The sequence below is a fragment of the Tasmannia lanceolata genome, unplaced genomic scaffold (assembly GCF_043159265.1).
Source record: "Tasmannia lanceolata isolate RefF3 unplaced genomic scaffold, GAP_Taslan_0.1 ptg000016l, whole genome shotgun sequence".
In the NCBI taxonomy this organism is placed as follows: Eukaryota; Viridiplantae; Streptophyta; class Magnoliopsida; order Canellales; family Winteraceae; genus Tasmannia; species Tasmannia lanceolata.
This window is the reverse complement of record NW_027518693.1, coordinates 10273345-10294437: the sequence shown is the minus strand read 5'-3', so window position 1 is coordinate 10294437 and position 21093 is coordinate 10273345. Positions and strand designations below refer to the sequence as shown.

General features: G+C 37.4%; 1 protein-coding gene across 2 annotated transcripts in view; it reads right to left on the bottom strand.

The window, feature by feature from the left end:
• Window positions 1–396: 396 nt before the first annotated feature.
• Window positions 397–21093, bottom strand: part of LOC143848234 (uncharacterized) — a 32971-nt gene continuing 12274 nt past the window's right edge. The window contains exons 3-14 of one of the 2 annotated variants that reach the window (XM_077357118.1): window positions 20324–20482; window positions 17186–17399; window positions 14847–14933; window positions 14576–14715; window positions 7763–7843; window positions 5774–5838; window positions 5359–5534; window positions 3181–3311; window positions 2990–3074; window positions 2535–2748; window positions 1814–1920; window positions 397–1681 (exon numbers count right to left, since the gene is read on the bottom strand). In XM_077357118.1, the coding sequence (XP_077213233.1) occupies window positions 1118–1681; window positions 1814–1920; window positions 2535–2748; window positions 2990–3074; window positions 3181–3311; window positions 5359–5534; window positions 5774–5838; window positions 7763–7843; window positions 14576–14715; window positions 14847–14933; window positions 17186–17399; window positions 20324–20482 (2023 nt within the window). In that variant the 3' untranslated portion in view covers window positions 397–1117. The remainder of the gene's footprint in view (window positions 1682–1813; window positions 1921–2534; window positions 2749–2989; window positions 3075–3180; window positions 3312–5358; window positions 5535–5773; window positions 5839–7762; window positions 7844–14575; window positions 14716–14846; window positions 14934–17185; window positions 17400–20323; window positions 20483–21093) is intronic. The other variant, XM_077357119.1, reaches the window with a different exon arrangement.

Below are 21093 nucleotides of genomic sequence, written 5' to 3'. Positions count from 1 at the left end.
ATTTTGATTTTGGTCTTGGGCGAAATCCGAAATTTCAGATTTCGGTCGAAATTTAAAACCTTGATTGTAACCATGGTTGAAAATTTCGGTTTCGGTACCGGTTTCGGACCCCTGGAATTTCGAAATTTCGGCCGAAATCCGGTACCACAAAGAAAAGGGTATCTATTTAATATTAAATTTCGGCCGAAATTACCAAAATTTCGGTAAAATTTTTAAATAATTAAAAAAAAAGATTTTTTTGGTTTAAATTTCGGGCAAAAACAAAATTTCGGCCGAAATAAATGACCATTTCGGGGAAAGGCCATTTCCGTGTCGGTCTCCCTCCACCGAAATCCAAACTTTCGGTCCAAATTTAAAACCATGATTGTAACTACAAACATCAACATATATAGAAGGTACCTCGTAGAGATGAAAGCTTTCCTCTTTGAGCTCAAATCTTCTGGACAAACAAAAATACTCACACCTACAATATTGGCTGTAACTTAGATTTGGACAAATTCCAACAAATTTTAGGCTACAAAGATATCCATCAAAAGCGATCTTGCTTCAAGAAGGATCACAGCGATCCAAACAGCCACTTATCTAAAAGTTCAGAAGAGTTACAAGAAAGTAATTTCAATTTTTGCATTCTACACTTTCCCTGTATATTTAGGGAGTAATATCAAGTAAAGAACCATACACTATAACAAGATACTTCATTTCCTGGACGAAACAATTCACGGCCGTGTTCAACTCCAGCATAAGATGAGATGACAGTTGCCAAAGCGTAAATGCTGATTTGGAGTTTCATTGCCAAATTTACAAATTACAACCCATTCAATTGGTTCACGGCACAGACAGAGGGTCATCAAAAAGTACGTAGGTGGGATATCAGAACCCTGTTGTATTCTCTGCTACAAAAGCTGTTTCTATATGTAAGTTTAGTATAGCAGAACCTCATCTGTGGCAGCAAATCCAGAGCAAAGAATATGGCAAATGGCAATTCGTCTCTGAAACTGTACACATCTCGTCGCGTTTATGAGATCAAAACTGATTTTCATCCGAATTTGATTTCTCGAACGTTGACATCCAAATAACAAAGTGGGCTAATTTAATTTGCAACTGAGAATGGCCGGTATTATCCGCTTGGCCCTGAATTCCTCAACTCCACGTCACTGACATTGGCATCACTGTAATCTCCATTGTGGTCATTATTTGGGCGCTGTTTCAATCTCAGAAAAATTTCATCTAAGGACTCCGAGGAAGAGACGCGCGAATGAAGATTTGGTTCCTGAACCTGACGCAAAGGAAGGAATTTCTTGGCCCCAATATTAGTTTTGAAACTTTGGAAACTTGTCTTCATTGATACCCATGTTGAGGCTAATCCATAGGGGGGCCTCCCCATAGTGTTAACAGAGTTATTCTGGGTCTGAGAGTTGCCTGTATCAAGCAAAGATATTGTAGCTGGAGAGAGACTGCTTTTTTCTGCTGACCCTGTTGTGGATGATTGTCTCCCTTGATGTTCTCTTATAGTCGCATATTTGTTTGCAATAGTTTCTTTGTTGTTTCCATATTTCCGGTTCTCTTCTTTTGAAGGTTTTGTTCGAATCCCATTTCCTCTCTCCTTGTTGGATAAACTGGCCGTTCCATTCATTTCCACAGCACTCTTATCCTGAATAAAATTTTCACCTTTAGCAGTTCTCTGACAAAAAATTGACTGAGTTATCATGTAATAAATTAGTAAAATAAAAATTTACACTTTCTAATAGATGATTAAAGAAATAGTATGTCCATGATACCACCATAAAAAAGTATGAAGCTAAGGGTGACATACCAGGGGCATGCTGCTAGATTCAACATCCACACTCACACTGTGAAAGTTTCTTGCCAATGGGATAACGTGTTCACCAACATTAAGCCCTTGTTCAATCCAAGATCGCTCTGAAAAGGTCACATAAACAAATCAAATATAAATCTATTTAAGTATCATTAAGCAAATCAAATGAGTGCACAAGTTGAGTCCTGAAGCTCTGCACAGCCTCACGCTAAAAAATTAGAGTTTGTCATTTAATAAACACAGCCCTACCCATGGTTTTAAATTTCAGCCGAAATGAAACAAAATGGCCGAAATATTTCAGCCGAAACGAAATTTACATGAAATCATTAATTTACAAGACTTCGGCGAAATTTAGCAAAATTTTACTGAAATGTCGCCGAAAACTTAAATTTCGTTTTTACCCCTTCTTACAAAATTTCCAGCGAAATTTTAAATATGACCTTCAAAACTTTAAAAATGTGCACTGAAATGTCATGATTTCTACCGAAATTTAGACATTTCAGTGCAAATTAAAAAAAAACGAAATTATTATCCTATTTTTACATGATTTCGGCCAAAAATTCCACCGAAACAGAAATTTAAAACCTTGGCCCTACCCAATCCACACAGACACAGACACCAGAAAAGAAGAGAGCAGGACAATGTGGCGCTTCACAAGTGAACCCATCCATTGAAACAAGAAAGTTGGGGCTACAACTGATGAAAATTATATTATCACCTTTTTGGAGGATAATTAGACCAGATGGATCAAATCCATCCATATCATCTGCTTCATTTTGGAACCTGAACCTTTTCCAGCTTCCGAAAAAATCAATCACTCGATCAAAGAAATTGCTTGCAACCAGCAATGTGTATATAACCATAATCAGTGGATATATTCTGTTAAAGCCTCGTCCAAAGAAAGGGACAGCATCATCAATATTCCCCATTCTCTGCATCAAATCAAAAGATCATCACCCTATAGTTTAACTAAATGTTTTCCATGTTGTAATATTTCAACAATTTAAAACTATCTATCATTAGTTGAGGAAGCAAACATTTATTTATCAATTAACTCAGAAAAACTGGTGCACTGACAGAAATAGGATTGCCATTTCCATTTTTTGAGTGTGAGTAGCGTTTTGCACACAAAAGAAAATAGTAATAATAGAAATTATGATATAAAAAGCTCACCTTTTCAAAGATGGTCTTGGTTCCACCAAGACGAATGAGATTTAGGAAGTTGTAAGAAATTGGAGGTGCATATCGAGCAACCATTCTAGCAGAGAAGTTAGATTGATTTTCAATTGTCAATTTTTATTCAAGTACAATGATCATAAAACACAATTGATGTTGCAATCAAACAGCGGATCGGAAAAACTTACGAGCATATCATAAGCAAGCTGACTGAGCTTGTTTGTCTTGGAGTTAGTGAGTAAAACATGAGCATTCCAATCTTGAACAAAGAATAATATGTGCAAATGCACATGTACATCAGAGGAACAAATGCTGCTATCTGCAGAATATATAAAATAAGTAAAATATGTAATAAAAAAAAACATGATATTGTCAGAAGATGTGGACTGAAGACTTGAAACATCAACATCAATTAAATTTAACCCGTGAAGAATCAAGGCACTTTACGCCAGGGTTCAAAAACTGAATCTACATCTGATTAGATGACTCGAGTTTGGATAGAATTCAAACCTATGTCACAAATATCGTTCTTGGGAATTTCTCGGCAAAGCGAAAATCTCAGGATTTTTTTTTATTTTTTTGGGGGTTTATATTGGAAAAAATGCTAAAAATAAATTAATTTACAAATATAAAATATGAAATATATAAAAAAAAAATTAATTCGGAATTAGAGTTAGGTAGAAGGTTTTAGGATGTTTGAGAGATTTTTAGAGTGAATGAGAAGTCCAAGATAATTTTTTCAAGTCAACTCCCTAATTTATCGCTATAATTCACGATAAAATCGTGAGAAATTCTTTCTCGCTATATAATTCATGATAAAATCGCGAGAAATTCCTCTCGCGAGAAATTCAATTTCTCACAATAAAAATGTATTTCATCGTCTAATCAAAATATCGCAATTTTCTCACGAGAAATTGATTCAATTTCTCGCCGCCAATATTTGTGACAGAGATTCAGAGACCAAAAACTCGATCAGCTGTGGAGTTTTAGCTGCAAATTCGTAAAAAAAATGAACAAAAATAATTAAGCACAAGAATCTAGCATAGCAGGAGTGAAGTATAGGACCACCAATTGTTACGTTTATGACTGTATTATTATCTGTACTACTAATCAAGAAAAAACTAGAATCCTTAACCAATGAACATCATCAGTTTGATTAATCATAATTCATTCCCTAAACAATGCAGAGTCAAAATATTTGTGATAAATACCATTAGTTGAAGTTCAGAGAGAGTTAGTTAATGGAATGTTTTTTACTGAATTCCCTTACTTCGGGCTGAATTTCGATTGCTGATTGTAAAAATCAAACTCCAAATCATAATTCTGTTATGCCACTTCTTGTTGAAATTTGTAGACAAAGCTTTTACTTGACCCAAATTAACAGTTTCCCAGCCTTAAAAATAATAGAAAGCTGAAATCTGCTTGTTCCCATTCATTCCACCATCTCATACTGATATGCCACATGAAGACCCATTTGAGTTTAAATTCAGCCATCCATTTTCAAGTTTGATCCATTTAACCTGAAAGATATGAGGAGTTGTCTTTCCTTGGTTTACAAACAAAAAAAACATAATGAGTTGTTTTCTTCTGATCCTTCCTCGAGCTGACACAATATTTGTGCACTAGATAACATTACCTGAAGGGCATGTGATTTGGCATTCTATATTTTCCATGAGTAAATGAGGTTGAGATCCCCTTGATTTTTTCCTCTTTTTATCTCGCTTTGTATCCCATTTTTGTTGTAGTTCTTTCTTTGACCTTCTCTGTCGTTTTTAATGAAATTATTTTACCGTTAAAAAAATGAGGTTGAGATCCAAATGTATTCAGAGTTTCCCCAAAGAAAAAGATGCAGAATTTCCCCCTCCCCATATGCATAGAAGGCATTTGGATACAAGATTGACAACCTTTATATTTGATGCAAGTAAATCTACTAGAAATTCACCAAGATTGACAGCCTTAAAAATAATATAACGCTCATGCATGTTCATGCAAAACAGTAGCATAAAAACACAAGCACGTGTGCAGATATATATATATTATAATTATATATAGGGTAAACATTTGGCCCAGATGGAAGTCAAAGGTATTTGGGCGAAAACTAACAAAAAAAATCATTTTAGCAGCACAAAATAAGCTTCAGATATAAAATCTTTGAGGAAGTCTTAAACTGAAGGGCGCCCTTGCATAAATAAGGTGAAAGGGCGCCCCCATTGGTTGAAAGTTGTCAGAGGGCATTTATGATACAACAGAAAATGTAAAGCATTAAATGCACTCTGACAACTTTCAACAAATGGGGGCGCCCTTTCACCCTATTTATGCAAGGGTGCCCTTCAGTTTCGACTACCTCAAAATCTTTTTACAATTACCTGCACAAGCACCTCTTGCTTCCCAACGGCATTTATAAGAATGGAGAAAAGAGACAAATCAACTCCCCTTGGCAAAAGTGTAGCCTCTGCTAAAAGAATAGCGGCTGACATGCAACCAAGTATAATGGCCAAAAGTTTCTCAAGCTGCTTCCTAAGTATACAACGCCAAACCAACTCTGCAAGACCCACCAATTACCAAAATTTCCAGTTAAACATAAGAAACATCTCTCAGAATTACTTGGTAACACATTTTCTGTTTATATCATTTCACATAACACTATGAAATAGAAAATAGTAAATCCTGTCATGTAAAATTATCCAATCATCAGAAGAAAGAAATCACAAGCATCAATAATAATTTAAATATGTCTATTTAATAAAACACAACAATTTTAATAATTGAGTGGAAGATTACCCATCGTATCAAACAGTGCCCCTATTTTGCCAGTACGACCAGCTCTGAAACTTGAAACATATTTCCTACAACAATAAGATTATGGAAGATTTATAATTAAAAAAATAGTTTTTTTAATGGAAGCAAAAAAAATAGTTATAAGCAAAAAAAATATCATAAAGTAATTATACCAGTTCATGACTAACTAATAACCTTTTTGTTAAATACAAATGATAAAGATTAGGGAGATGATATTTTCACTCTCCCTGCATTACATGCACGCTCCCCTTATAAACTGATTTGACGTGAAAAGTGGGCAACTTTATGTCAAATCACGTTATAAGGGGAGCGTGCAAGTAATGCAGGGGGAGGTGAAAATATCATCACCCTTAAGAATGCAAGGGGGGTGCAAGTAATGCAGGTATGCCTATTAGCACTTGTTCTGTATCACGGGGTGCAAGTACTTGCACCCTTAAGTAATGCAGGGGGGGGTGAAAATATCATCACCCTTAAGAATGCAAGGGGGGTGTGCAAGTAATGCAGGTATGCCTATTAGCACTTGTTCTGTATCACAGGATCCATGCAAAGAATAGTTTCTAATCAGAAGCAAAATCCTACAACTTTGACAATAATACTGCATAAGATTAAGCAAAGTGGAAGCAGCAGTGAAAAGAAAAGAAATGATTCCAGAACGCACTTTAATAAATTTATGCAGAAAGTCACTAAAGTGAAAAAAATAGAAGTACGGTTCATTATATATTATCTGACTTGTAGCATAGGCAACTATTACTCCGTTCTGAATTTAAATGGGACTGACAAAAGAGGATTTCTCATGTAATGAACATCATGCACCTCATAAAAATTTATTGAACACGAAATTATACCCTCTAAAATTGTAAGACTGAATGAGAATTATTCATGAAATGAGTCGGGAATGAAAACCAGCTTTCATCAAACTAGTAATGAATAGACATCCATGCATAATATATTTATAATAACAAAACTAAATATTTGAAATAATGAAAAAAAAAAAAAAGAGAAAAGAAAAAAGAAGTAATTTTGTTTGAAAGAAAAGAATGGGTACATTTGGACATAGAACTAATAAAAATACATTTACCATAGAAAAACATAAAATAAACAAACAAGCAGAAAATTACATATGATATTAAAACATGAGATTTAATATATTGCTCTCATGTAAGCGGCTATGTCACAAATATCTCCGATATTTTCAAAATATAGCGAATTTATCGCGATATTTTGATAAAACGACTAAATTTCAAAATAATCTTGAGAATTTTTTAAAAAATAGCGATAATATCACGATATTTTTACTATATTTTTTACTTTTTTATTTTTTCTTAATTTATATATTATTAAGTTATTTTATTTTATTTTTTTCCAGATATAAACACGAAAAAATAAAATAAAATTATGATATCCCGAGATTTACCCTTGCCGAGAATTCCCGAGAACGATATTTGTGACATAGGTAAGCGGTACAATGGAAGCCACCCTTGATATTTGATCCAACAGCAGCCTCTTAAAAACTGCGTTGCTGTTGGATCAAATATCAAGGGTGGTGCCTCTTACACGAGCATGCCCGCTCGAGCACCATATAATTTCTCTTAAAACATAACCTTCATATAACTATAGTTAAACTTTTGTCCTGCAATGAAGCTCAAAAATAAGAGAACCAGGTTTCCCCCATGCCTCTTAAGTGAATAATAAGCCAGTTTATCAATTGAAAAAACAAAGCGCTCATAGTAAATTCAAAGTATTCATCTAGCTTCTAACTTAAACAAATCTGATTTTACTTATCCCAAAATTGGGTAAATGTTTCCAATATGTTATCTCAACCAAGTTTTATTCTAATAAGTTGAATATAATATTATTGATTGATAGAGAAGGATGTTAGGAAGCTGAAGGGCATACACAAACAGAATGGAACTTTATCAAAAGAAATAAAAAAAGTGAAAAAACTGTTGAGCATGTAGGTGAAGAACAAACCATCCAGTAGAACTGCGGCGCTCATAGTTTTTAATAGTATCTTCCAGCTCAAGGGCCTCCAAGACATAGGTCATATACTCACTGTAAAATATTAAGAAAGTATATCAGATAAAGCTGTTAAAGAAATGAAGCAGCACCACGAGTGTAGGTATTAAAATAATAAAGATTGTTTTCCTTGACATTTATATCATGAAGATAGAATGCTTTTCAATTGATAGATGAATGCTCCAAACCAGTAGAAGTGTTATCAAATGAATATACTAAGGACTAATGATACAACACAGTACCATCTTTTAAAATCATAACCCCTAGTGGAGCTTTTGAAAGGAAACAAACATGAGCTGACACATTGATGGGGACTATCATAGGGCTTACATTTTGATTTTACATGTTTGTTAAAGAAGGGGTGTCAATATCAATTAAGGAAGGAGCATTAGAGCACCTTTGGGGTGTCCTTATCAAATTTACTAAAAATAGTAATTCCGTGTTTACTAAAATAGTAAGTTCTCGGGTTGAATAAAAAATGGCAAGTTCGGGTTTTACTAAAAATAGTAAATGTGGGTTACTAAAAATGGTAAGTTTCAACTAGGAGTTTTAATTTGTGTTGAGTTGTTATTTAAGTCATAATTCGATTAGGAGTTCCAGTTAGACTAGAAATCCAAGTTTTATTAGAAATAGGGGGTTTCTTTGTCTACAAATGCAAGGCCTTTGGCCACTTTTGAGATAGAATAGAAGATTGATTTTTGCTCCCAGCATTGGCGTTACCTTGCTTAGGAGAAGACGACTCATGGGTGACTCTTCTCTCTCCCCTCTTCTCTCTCCCCTCTTTTTATTTTTTCCAATGTGCAACCTACAGTTCTGAAACTTACAAAGTCAAGGGAGATCTCAAGGACCATGAGATAGCCGGTCTATCCCACGTCCCCCCAATTGGATGGCTAAAACTCACCGGCTGACATTATTCGGAATTGTGGCATCATATACTACCGGTTGACAACATTCGGAATTGTTGCACCATATACTCACTGGTTGACATCATTCGGAATTGGTGGCCAGTTATATGGGACCGAAGCGTCAAAACTCAAAATCTAGACCATCTCCTTGCTAAAACACCACCCTATTCGATGGCTAAAACTCAACTTCAACGACGGCGCAAAAGGCAAACCGAGTCAGGCAGGAATTGGAGGTCTCATTAGGGATTCAGATGGCCATACCTTGCTCCCCATTTTCCGGCTCCACCAGGATTGTGAATCAAACAAGATGGAAGCGAGAGAGCCTTATTATGGGGCCTCGGTAGGTCCGTATCTCAGCTCTCTTGCCTTTTGATCATGGAGGGAGACGACTCCAATGTCATAGCTTGGGCATCTGGGGCGGCGGCGGGTCCTTGGAAGTTGGCCAGCATTATATCCAAAATCCATGACTATTGCAAGACCATTCGCCTCGTATTTTGCACATGTTCATGTCCGCTACCTAAAAGTGGATGAATGGCTAAGGCTGGAGTTGACAAACCACAGATAGAGGTGATCCACCCATGTACTGTCTAGTTGTTCGTGGCAGCAGTGGGAGGATTTTTCAACCCTCACCGTTTTTCCATTGTGATTATTTTTAAGGTTTTTTTTTTTTTTTTTGGGCGGGGGGAGCATCTTGTCCCCTGCATCTCTTTGTATTCATAAATCTTAATAAAGTTACTACTTTCAAGAAAAAAAGAGCATATCTTGTAATTCAGCTTCTCAAGCATGGAAGAGCTTTCATGCGTATCCATTCGAGGTGTTCATAGATTGTTTGTTCCACTATATATGGATGTATGCACACAACATAAACATAAACAGACCCAAGGCTATAGCAAATTTAGTCATGTAGAAAAATATACCCAGAAAATCACACAGAAGGTGAAATGACATCCCAATACAAGCAATGACCTCAAATCAAGGGAGTCAACATGTCATTCACCTCTCTTACAAGATTGTAAAAAGAAACATTTAAAATATAGAATTCAACATCGTGAAAAGAAATCTAAATTGACCCAAAAACCGCATCTTATCACATTTAGCGAGTTGCCCTTTGCAATAAGAGATCTCAACAAGGCCGAATAGAAAATTGTTATTTGTTAAACCCCCAAATAAAATTCTACCTTCCACTTCATTATAGTCCTCAAGCTCCCAACCAGAATTTACCAACTTTCCTCTTTCACCTCTTATTCTTCTCCCACTAGCAGCCACTATCTTTCAATCTCTCCTATGACCCCATGGATAATGGAAATTTTGACTTGTTCCACTATCACCTATACAATTCCTATCACTCCTTTCCTTCTGAAGGGCCACACATAAACTCAAAACTTTAAAATACAACCTTTGACATGAAACAGACCTTTTGTCCAACCACCAATCCAATACCTTTGACCACTAACACTAAAAAACACTTTTGACCACTATGCAATGAATAAATCAATTATTCATAAATTCCTTCATCCCTTTGCTGATATTCACATGTAATAAACCTTGCTTCCTATGCTAGAAATAATCAAGAGTGAGAATGTTGTCAGAAGGGCCTCTCCTTCCCCAGCCAACCTACCTTTAATCACGTTAAAGGTTCAATTTCAGAATAGTATAGTTCCAAGGTTTTTGTTAGAAGGTGTATATGTTCCTAAGGGTACTCTTGTCTTTGTACTCATTCTCTCTTTATATAAATACATAAGTGAGGGGGAATTCTCTCCAACCCACTCTCTTCTTCCCAAATTTCTATCCCAACATGGTATCAGAGCTCGCCCTCCTAATGCGGGCTTTGCACACCCAAGTAGTTCACCTACTACCCTTATTTCTAGCTCTGGGTCCTGGATTATTGATTCGGGGGCCTCAAACCACATGACTAGTAACTCTTCTCAGCTTACCACTTTTCAAGCTTTTCATTCTGTCTCTCAATCAATTACACTTGCTGATGGGACTACTACTCCCATCTCTGGTGTTGGTAGTATTTCTCCTCATCCTAGCCTTCCGTTATCTTCGGTTTTATATGTTCCCAAGTCTCCTTTCAGTTTACCTTCTGTTAGTCAACTTACTAAAAGTCTCAATTGCTCAGTCGCATTTTACCCCTCTTATTGTTTCTTTCAGTTTCAGGATCTCTCGACCAGGAGGAAGATTGGCTCGGGACGTGAGGTGGATGGGCTCTACCGTCTGGATTGTAGCACGCCTACAGCTGCCTTACATAGTTCTATCAATGCCTATCGGCGGCTGCAGCAGACGCATATTGTTCCGGGACTTGTTTCTCATTTTCAGTGCGAGTCATGTGAACTCAAGAAACACCATTGTGTGTCTTTTCCACCCCGAGTAGTCAGTAGAGTATCGAGTCCTTTTCAGTTAGTTCATTCTTATGTATGGGGACCCTCTAGGGTCGTGTCTTCTTCTGGTTACAAGTACTTTATTATTTTTATTGACGACTATTTGCCTATGACGTGGCTATTTTTACTTAAAGATCGTTCTGAGACTTTTTCTGTCTTTCGTGCTTTTCATGTTGAAATTACAAACCAATATGATTGCAATCTCAAATGTCTACGAACTGATAATGCTAGAGAACATTTTTCTCGGTCGAATGGTTTCCAGGACTACCTCTCCACTCATGGCATCCTTCATCATTCATCTTGTTGCTACACCTCTCAACAAAATGGTGTTGCAGAGAGGAAACTACGATACTTATTGAGGTGGCCCGCACTTAGAAGCACGAAGCGGGTGCGGGGGCGGGAGCGGAGGCGGGAGCGGGGGCGGGGAAGCGTGGGGTCTAGAAGAGTCTAAGTTTGGGAGCGCCGTGGGAGCGTGCATGTAATATTTTCTTTATATACCTTTCAAAATTCAAGTACATAAAAAAATAATAGTTTCTAACCATTTTTCATTTGTATCTTTCAAAATTTAAGTACATCTAAAAGCTAATTTCTAACCATCTTCACCATCTTCATTTGTGTGCACTCGTTCCTTGTGCCTTCTGAAGATGTACAAGCCTTTGTGCTTGCTCAAATGAAGTACTTTGAAGAGTTGGAGGAGTTTGATATAAGGAAGTTGGTGATGGTGGGACTTATAGAGTAATAGAAGCAGACTGATGCGTCATTAGAGCGGTTCCCGTCTCTCTGGGGTCGCGTTCCCTGGAAGCTCCTTCCTAAGGAGCGCCGAATCGAGGTTCCGAGGTGGGAGCGGCACCCCGAGAGGAGGTTCCTGCTTCTAAGGGCCCGCACCTATCTTTTCAATGCAAGAGCCTAAAACCTATTGGAGTGATGTTATCCTTATTGCAGTCTTTCTCACTAATCGTCTCCCGCCATCGGTCTTTAATGGTGACTCCCCCTTCATGGCCTTACATCCTGACCGGGACGCTTTCCCTCCTACCCCTCGGGTATTTGGCTGTGTTTGCTTTGTTCACAATTTAGGTCCTGGTCGTGATAAGTTAGACCCGCGGTCGGAGCGTTGTGTCTTTCTAGGTTACTCTCGTACCCAGAAGGGATATCGTTGCTACAATCCTTGTCTTCGACAATGGTTTGTGTCAGCTGACGTGACCTTCTTTGAGTCTGAGCCCTTCTTTGCTTAGTCACATGAGTCTCGTCTTGTTCTTGAGTCGACGCCTTCTCTTCGTCTTCCGGTTATACCTAACCCGGTTGTCCTGCCTCCTCCGCCTCTATCTGTGTCAATGGATGCACACACATTGACCCCTATACCTACACCAGTTTCGACCGCACCAGGACCTCCTGCTACTACAAAAAACTATCATCAATGTCGGCGTGCAGATCCCACCCCACCTCCTCTCGAGGCGTCTTCTCTCCAGCCAGTGATCCTGGCATCTAACCCTCAGGTATCATCTCTTCCTTCTTCTGTTGAGCTATCTGATTCTCCTATTGCATCACGTATCTGTTCTTATTCTACTACGCATCCTATTTCTAACTTTGTCTCTTATGATAATCTAACCCCCCTCCTTCGAGGCTTTGTCTCTTTTTTGGCTTCTATCTCTTTACCACAGTATGTGGCCAAGGCTCTTGCTCAACTTAGCTGGCGCACAGATATGGATCTAGAGATGGGTGCATTTCACACCGATCAGACTGGGATTTGGTTCCCTGCCTTCTAGTGCTCGTCCTGTGGGATGTCGATGGGTTTTCCCTATTAAGTATTTGTCATATGGTACTGTTGAGTGTTTGAAAGCACGATTAGTGGTTAAAGGGTATACTCAAACTTTTGGTGTTGATTACACTGAGACGTTCTCTCCTGTTGTGTGTTACTTTCTTTGGCTATTAATCATGGCTGGCCCCTATATCAATTAGATGTGAAGAATGCCTTTGTCCATGGCGACCTCACTGAGGAGATGTACATGGAGCAACCTCCAGGATATGTTGCTCAGGGGGAGATGTCCTAATATGCGTGTCGCCTGCGGAAATCTCTCTATGGTTTGAAGCAATCTCCAAGAGCATGGTTTGGGAGGTTCGTTGAAGCCATCATGCGTTTTGGCATGAAACAATACGCCGTAGACCATTCATTTTTCAGTTATCAGTCTGCGGCTGGTTGTATATTGTTGAGGACATTATCATCACTGGCAGTAATTCAGGGGGCATAAAGAAATTGAAGAGCTTCTTGCAGAAAGAGTTCTCCATCAAGGATCTGGGTCACCTAAGGTACTTTCTTTGGATAGAGGTAGCATATTCTTCTCGAGGTCTCTCTCTATCACAAAGAAAGTATGTGTTGGATTTATTAGATGAGATAAGAAACCTTGGAGTGAAACCTGCATCTGTTCTAATGGACCCCAATGTAAATCTTATTCCATAAGAGGGGGGACTTGTTGGACGACCCAGGCAGATATAGGAGACCAGTTGGTAAGCTCATATACCTCATTGTCACTCGCCCAGACATCTCATATGCCGTAGGGGTAGGTAGTCTATCGGTATATGAGCTCCACACGTACCTCTCACTGGGTTGTAGTAGTCCACATTCTCAATTACTTGAAAGGCGCTCCAGGGAGAGGCGTGTTGCTTAAAAGGCATGGTCATATGAAGATTGAAGGCTTTTCTGATGCAGATTGGGCTGGATCTCCAGCAGATAGGAGATCAACCACTAGGTATTGCACCTTTGTAGAAGGAAACTCGGTATCGTGGAGAAGCAAGAAACAAGATGGCATAGCCAAGTCCAGTGCTGAAGCCGAATATAGAGCCATGGCACACACGAGTACAAAGCTTATCTAGCTACGTTCATTGCTCACTCTAATGTGAGATTGGTATTGTTCCCTCTTCGCATTCTCGATTGTATTGTGATAACAAGGCTGCCAAACATATTGCTAACAATCCAGTCTTCCATGAACGAACATAACATATTGAGGTGGACTGCCATTTTATTCGTCAAAGAATCCAGAAGAGGGAGATATGAACTGTTTTTACTAGATCAGTGGATCAGTTGGCTGGTATGTTTACCAAGCCCTTAAGTAAAGCCTAGTTGAGTGACATTTGTAACAAGCTAGGAATGTATGATAAATACATTCCAGCTTGAGGGGAGTGTTAGGTGTATATGTGCCTAAGGGCACTCTTGTCTTTGTACTCATTCTCTCTTTATATAAACACATAAGTGAGGGGGAGTTCTCTCCAACTCACTTTCTTCTTCCCTCATTTCTATCTCAACAGTTTTCATGTATCTCAATTTTCCTTTCAAAATACCTAAATAACATATTTAGTCGCTGACATGCACTCTAAAATGGATGTGAAATGAAATTTCGATCTCTAAAATGGATGTGAAGAAAAATTTCGATAGATAGATGGAAACAGTCCACAACCTTTATATCTTCACCGAATGAAATAATGCATACCTTTTGTATCGGTAGTACTCCTCACGAGCTCTCCTAAGCTGACGTCTAAGTGTAGCCATTGATTTCTCATCCGTATCATAGTCCATATCATTTTCTCCCAATCTTCCCCCTGAGGGTTTGAAGGATGGATCTTCTTTTAACTGGAAAAAGGGAATCAAATATTTTTTCAAAGAAGGAAGATTGAACTGTAGGAAATCACAAAAAAAAAAAAACACCATATTACAGTGTTGTATTTTATTAACAATAAACTTTGTAAAGCCAGCAAAAGTACCATCTGATGCAACATGTTGTCAATCACATCCATATAGGGTCTCAAAGGATCACGCTTGGACATTTGATTGGACGTTGCTTGAGCGACCTAGTGAAAAATACCAACATTAAGTGAGAAGCACTAAAAACTTACCAAGCAATGATATTTGATGCATATCAACAAGATAATCGAGAATGGCACCAATATTTGGAAATCAATGACGTGTCGCTAATTATTACTTTGATACAAGTTGAGACACATGTTTAATGAGAAGCACAAAAAACTTACCAAGCAATGATATCTGATGCATATCAACAAGATAATAGAGAATGGCACCAATATTTGGAAATCAATGGCGTGTCGCTAATTATTACTTTGATACAAGTTGAGACACATGCAATATTAATATACTTACATGCATACAACCAATCAGGTGCAATATTAATATACTTGCATACGACGAACGCAATATAGTATAATTCAGATTATATAAAAGGTCCACAGCAGGATTCTAAAGTGATTTTCTTTGTCTAATTCTTAGATATATACCCTATCAGACTTCTTTTTAGGAGCTGGAAATGCAGAGAGCTTGGTAAAAAGTGTAAGATCTTGAGGACCGTCAGTCCCTTTGCAATCCTTTGGATTTATTTGGAACAAACACAAAAGTATTCGACCTCTGAGAAGGAATCTAAGTTCGGTCAAATGCTTATTAAATTTTATTTTTTTTGAATGGAATAAATTTCATTAAAAGAAGACCGAGATGGTCCAGAACAGAGAAAAAGACAAAGAATATAGAATACAATGGAAAGGAAACAAAGAACTAAGGAGGCAAAAAGTCAGAGATCTCCAAGCCATCCTTTTCAGCCCCTTCCCTAGCTAACTTATCAGCTACTCCATTTGCAGTACGACGCACATGCTATAAGACAATTGAAGAATTCCTCACCCGGTCTTGAATTTCAATAAAAAAAACTAGCAAAACCACCAAGGGCAACGCCGAGTTCCTTTAACCCATCGGATCACATTTAGAGAAACTCCTTCCACAATCACCTTAGCAGGCTATAATTCTCAAGCATTTTACAACCTTGATGCACCACCCGAACCTCAGCATCATTTGAGTCTGTTATACCAAACTGGACAGATTCGGCCATTGATAACTTAAGATGTTGGAAGGAAAATCACCTCTATCAAAATGAACTTTGATGGTAGTTCAAAAGGAAATCCTGGTATGGTTGGGATAGACGGCAAGATCGGAAATGAGAAGGGGGAGGTGAGCAAAGCTTTTTCAGGCCACATCGACATCGCAGACTCTAATGAGGCTAAAATCAAAGCTCTTCTTCAAGGTCATATCTTGCTCAAGACCTCTCAAAATATGGACATTTGGATGGACATTTGGGTGGAAGCTGATTTTTCTATTGCGAGTTCTTGGGCTTCGAATACCAAGACCGGTCCCTGAGGTTTCTGAAGATCATTTCAAACATTAGAGACCTGTGCCAGTCTATGCGTGTTACTTATAATCTGATTCCAAGATCGGCCAACGTTAATGCTAATGAGTAATCTAAAATCTAAATCAGGTTCTGACTGTGACAGTCTTTTATTTCTGATTGTGTTATTCTTGTTATTTAGGGTCAATGTGCCCTCCTTCTATAAACCTAGGGCCACATCGTCCCTAGCCTTTTTGCTTCTTTGGTTTAATAAAATTTCATTTTTTTTCGAAAAAATAAAAAGGAACTTGCATCATTACAATTTGCTCTTCCTAGCATACACTCTTTATTATACATTCCCAATCCCATTGCTACCAATCAATTATTCAAGTATCAAAGGTCCGGAATCTCGTCAGAATTAGTTCAAATGGTGAATATAGTACCTCTTTGCCAAGTAAATAAATTGTAAACAAAAACATAAGTGAATTTATGGGTAGACACACACAACAATAGAAGCAAAACTATTCTTTCATCATTCTCTACCTTCATTCCTTCTAACCTTTCTTTCCAAATTTTTTTAATATTTTTCTTTGATTTGCTATAGTCTACTGCATTTACTTGCCCAGGCCTGTAGGTAATGTCCATTCCAAATTCTGGTTCTTAAACAAAAATTAGAAAAAGCTTTACTGTCTAAATTATGAAACTCATAAATAAACCGGGAGGAAATACGAACCAAAAACTCATGGTAATCATAGAAACATTAAAATACAGATCGAGGCAGCATGATAATAACAGCACATTATGAGTGCAAGAGAGAACATGTTGTCCTTGCCAATGCAAGAAAAAAAAAACGCTAGCGAGGGTAGTAAGTTTAAATTTGAATGTGCTCGCATAAAATTAAATATAAAAGACTTTAGTCCATTAAGGAAATATACTTACTACGATTGCATTTGAAAGTTCTTGATGAGCATTGTCAAGATTTAAAGCCATTTTAGCAACCCTATGAGAAAGAACCTTTTGGCGATTGCTCCAATCTGCATTTCTCCAAATGCTCTTCGGGATTTCGCTCAAACCAAAACCAAGAAGAAATGCACCTGTAACAAGTCCGAAAGTATTTGAGCAGGCCATGGCTAAGCCTACAAAACCTCCACTCCTGCCAATCAAGAAATCTGGCTTAAAGAAGTTGAAACTTGAAACAAAAGAAAATAATCAAGGTTTTAAAGACAACAATGGGAACCATAAAAATTGGGTTAAAACATGTGATCATCGAGGTTAGGAGGGAAATGAAAGTTTTCAAAAGAACAAGAGAGATGTTACTTAATATAACAAAGTTCTTTGACAGCCAGGTAGGTTTCTATAAAGATTTAGCTAACAATTTTTTATTTTTTTTGATATAGAAGATTTAGCTAACAATTTTTAGAACCATATTATCAACCACAGGACGTAAGCATTTGGTCGGAGGTCAGAAACAATGGTAATGGCAACCATGGTTTTAAAATTCGAAATTTCGGGTTTTGGTCATGACCGACACCAAAATCACAAATACCCGAAAAAAGACTTCATTTCGACCGAAATTTCGAATTCCGAAATTTCGTCCAAAATTTTAGGAAATTCAACGAAAAATCTTGATTTTTTATTTTTTATTAATTTCCTCAAATTTCGGCAGAAATTTTGTAATAAGGAAAATATTATTTTAAAAATTTCGACAAATTTCGGCCGAAATTTCAAAAATTCGGCTAAAATTTCAGTTTCGGTGAGGTCCAAAACCAAAATTTAAAACCATGATGGCAACACTGCCTTGACGGCACAGCCTAGAAGGAACTGATTATTTTCTTCAAGAATTTCTTACATAGACCTGGTCATTCATTTTGCAAAAAATTGCACAGCAATCCTAGAAAGAATATGAAGGCATGGATCGAACTAAGAACAATTCTCAAAAGAAACAATAATAAATTAATTTACTTCAGAACTGATTTCTTATTCATTCAATCATGTATTGTAAGGCACATGATGAATGCCTAAATCCACTTCCAATTCTCATTATGCTGCTCCAATAATGTTGCTCTCACAGCCTCAGACAAGCTGTTGCTCAAAGTAGTCTTTTTTTCTGAATAGTAGCAGATTCACAATCTTTAAAAAAAAGTAGCAGATTCATTCAAAATAAATGGGAAGACCGAGGTGGTCAACCAAATTACAAAGGAAAAAACAAAGCAAGAAACAAACAAGATACAAAGAAAAGAAGAAAAAGATTAGGGAGATAGAAAATCAAACATCTCCAACTCCTGTTTCCCCACACCATCCCTGGCCAATCTGTCTGCCACAAAGTTGGCGGACCTTCTAGTATGCTTAAAGATATGGAAGACCCTTCTAGTATGCTTAAAGATATGTAAGACCCTTCTATCTGATCTTGGATCTCGTCAAAGAACTGGGCGAACCTCCAAGGAGGAACAACCGACCCGCTAAGCCACCTGATGACATTCATGGAGTCTCCCTCCACGATCGTCACATCCATGCACTCTTTATTCAAGCATTTTATCCCATGGTGAACGGCTCTAACCTCCGCTTCACAATCATCTACTCTCCTAATAGGACCAGAGAAGGCCCAAATGACCTCGTCATTAGAATCTCTTAATAGCCCCAGGAAATATAGAAATTTCGTAGGACTTTTATAAAGAAATATGTCAAATAAATATCAAGATGAGCACAAAATAAAACACACGCGCACGCGCGCGCACACATGATATTTCAAAAGTGCTACCTAAGTTACACACATAATTGTTTTTATTCAAAACGAACGTAGCATCATATTTCATGGGAAACCCCAAGAAAAACAAATGCCATTTAAGAATCAAAAGATAGTATTTTGAGTACTTCATGAAAGATTAGAAAACATTTTGTTTTAAAAAAGAAGGCCGCATCTATCAATGCAGGCCTTGGGGGAGAAAATAATGCTTTTTTTTTTAATGGTGAGACAAAATAATGCTTGAAAATACAAAAAACTAACAACAAAGTATTAAAAAAAAGGGAATTGCTAGCGTCCATCGCAAAAGGCATTTCACAGCTGGTCTGTCGCATGTCAGATCAGCCACCTCGTGAATGGAGACAAAAGCTGTTGTCTTCATTCATGAGGTGGCTGGCCTGACATGCGATGGACCCTAGGAAATCCCTAAAAAAACCTATTTGACAGGACAAAAGGATTGAGCATAACATAAAAGTAGAAAAATATTAAACAATATACATCATTAAAATTTAACCAGATTGATGAATAACATCAGGAGGCACGTCAAGGCGTACCAACATTCATATCCAGGTTAATACTTATTGTCGCAGCAGAAAAAAAAAATAGAAGGGGCATTTCATTGCAACATAGATGTCTAGCTCAATATGTAACAGCCATGATGAATCATGAAGGGAAAGCTTGGAAGTGTGGCCTCGTTACTCTGAAAAAACAGATGTCAAGCTCTAAATGGAACAGCCAATCACTTAATCCCTGCTGCACCTGCAGTGCTAAGAGAGCAATATTTGATGTTGAGATTTAAGGAGACCCACAGAGTCGTTTTTCATCTCTCCATCACTTCCTTAGTATTAGATCACTCCTGAAAATTTCAAACCAAATTCTTCAAATTCCTTCCCTACCCACCCATTTTTCCTCAATATGGTCCTTCCCATTTCCTAGCTTATTGCCTGGCAGAGCTCTGCTATATTTTTTTTTTTGAATGGAGAGCAGAGCTTTGCTATTTGTGATGAAAATCTGAATGTCTCCACCCTTTCCAAATAGATCACAGTCTACCTCAAACTTATTCAGAATGCTTTAATCTGAATTTCAGTTATCTGAATAGTTCGTAGTCATATTGACATACTCAAAAAGATAAAAAAAATATGACCAGGGGTACAGGCGTACAGCTATAATGAGATGAGTGAACTTCTAAGGTGAAATGTAGTATGACAATTTAAAATATACTGTCTTGTCGTTGATGCTTCTAGAGAATTCCTAATTCAACAATCTAAAGGTGACATAGCTACAAACAAGGATCCACATTTTACAAAGAGAAATTTAAAGAGGGTTGAGAAACAAACCATTTTCTGTGCATAATAATGAGGAGAGCAAGTCCAAAAAGGCCAATAAACCCCACACTAAGATAGAAGACTAGGTTCCCCTGTATACTAGTCTTCAACCTTTCCGTCACTGTGAAATCTCCAGCATCTTCGTAACCCTGGATAGTGGGCACCACAGCCCTGCTTAGAGAAATAAGGTAATATAAACAATGAGGACATGCAATATGTGCATCATTGAGTTACAAAATAATTATAACATTTCCTAAATCACTAAAGGAATATAACCAACTTATACAGATAAAAAAAGCAGAAAGCAGAACCTAAAACCATACCAGATTATATAGAACAACAAAAAAAAAAACATAATACATTAGTTCCTATGAATTTCTCCAGAGCTTGCGGCAGATATACATAATGCCGGTCCATAGAGCAGTAAAGAACAAAATAAAATTTTCCTGAACTTTGCCAGAAAAACCACTTCAAAAATCATATCTTGATTTCAAACATCACTTGGCTATATAAAACAGGAAGGAAAACAATGCACGAATATGGTGCTACTAATAATTTCTAAAACAAATAAAAAATATTTTTTCTAAAATAAAGATGTGCACCATTCAACCCTCTTCAACACCTATTTTAGCACAACACAGGTGAATTTCGCCTGTGCTTTTCATTGTTTTGTCCATCACTGGGAAGACAAAGCTGTCTGCTATTGTCACGCTCATGCCCATTTTCCAGTCAAATACGAAGCCATGGGCAGGATTACAAAATGTAGCCTACAAAAAAAACAA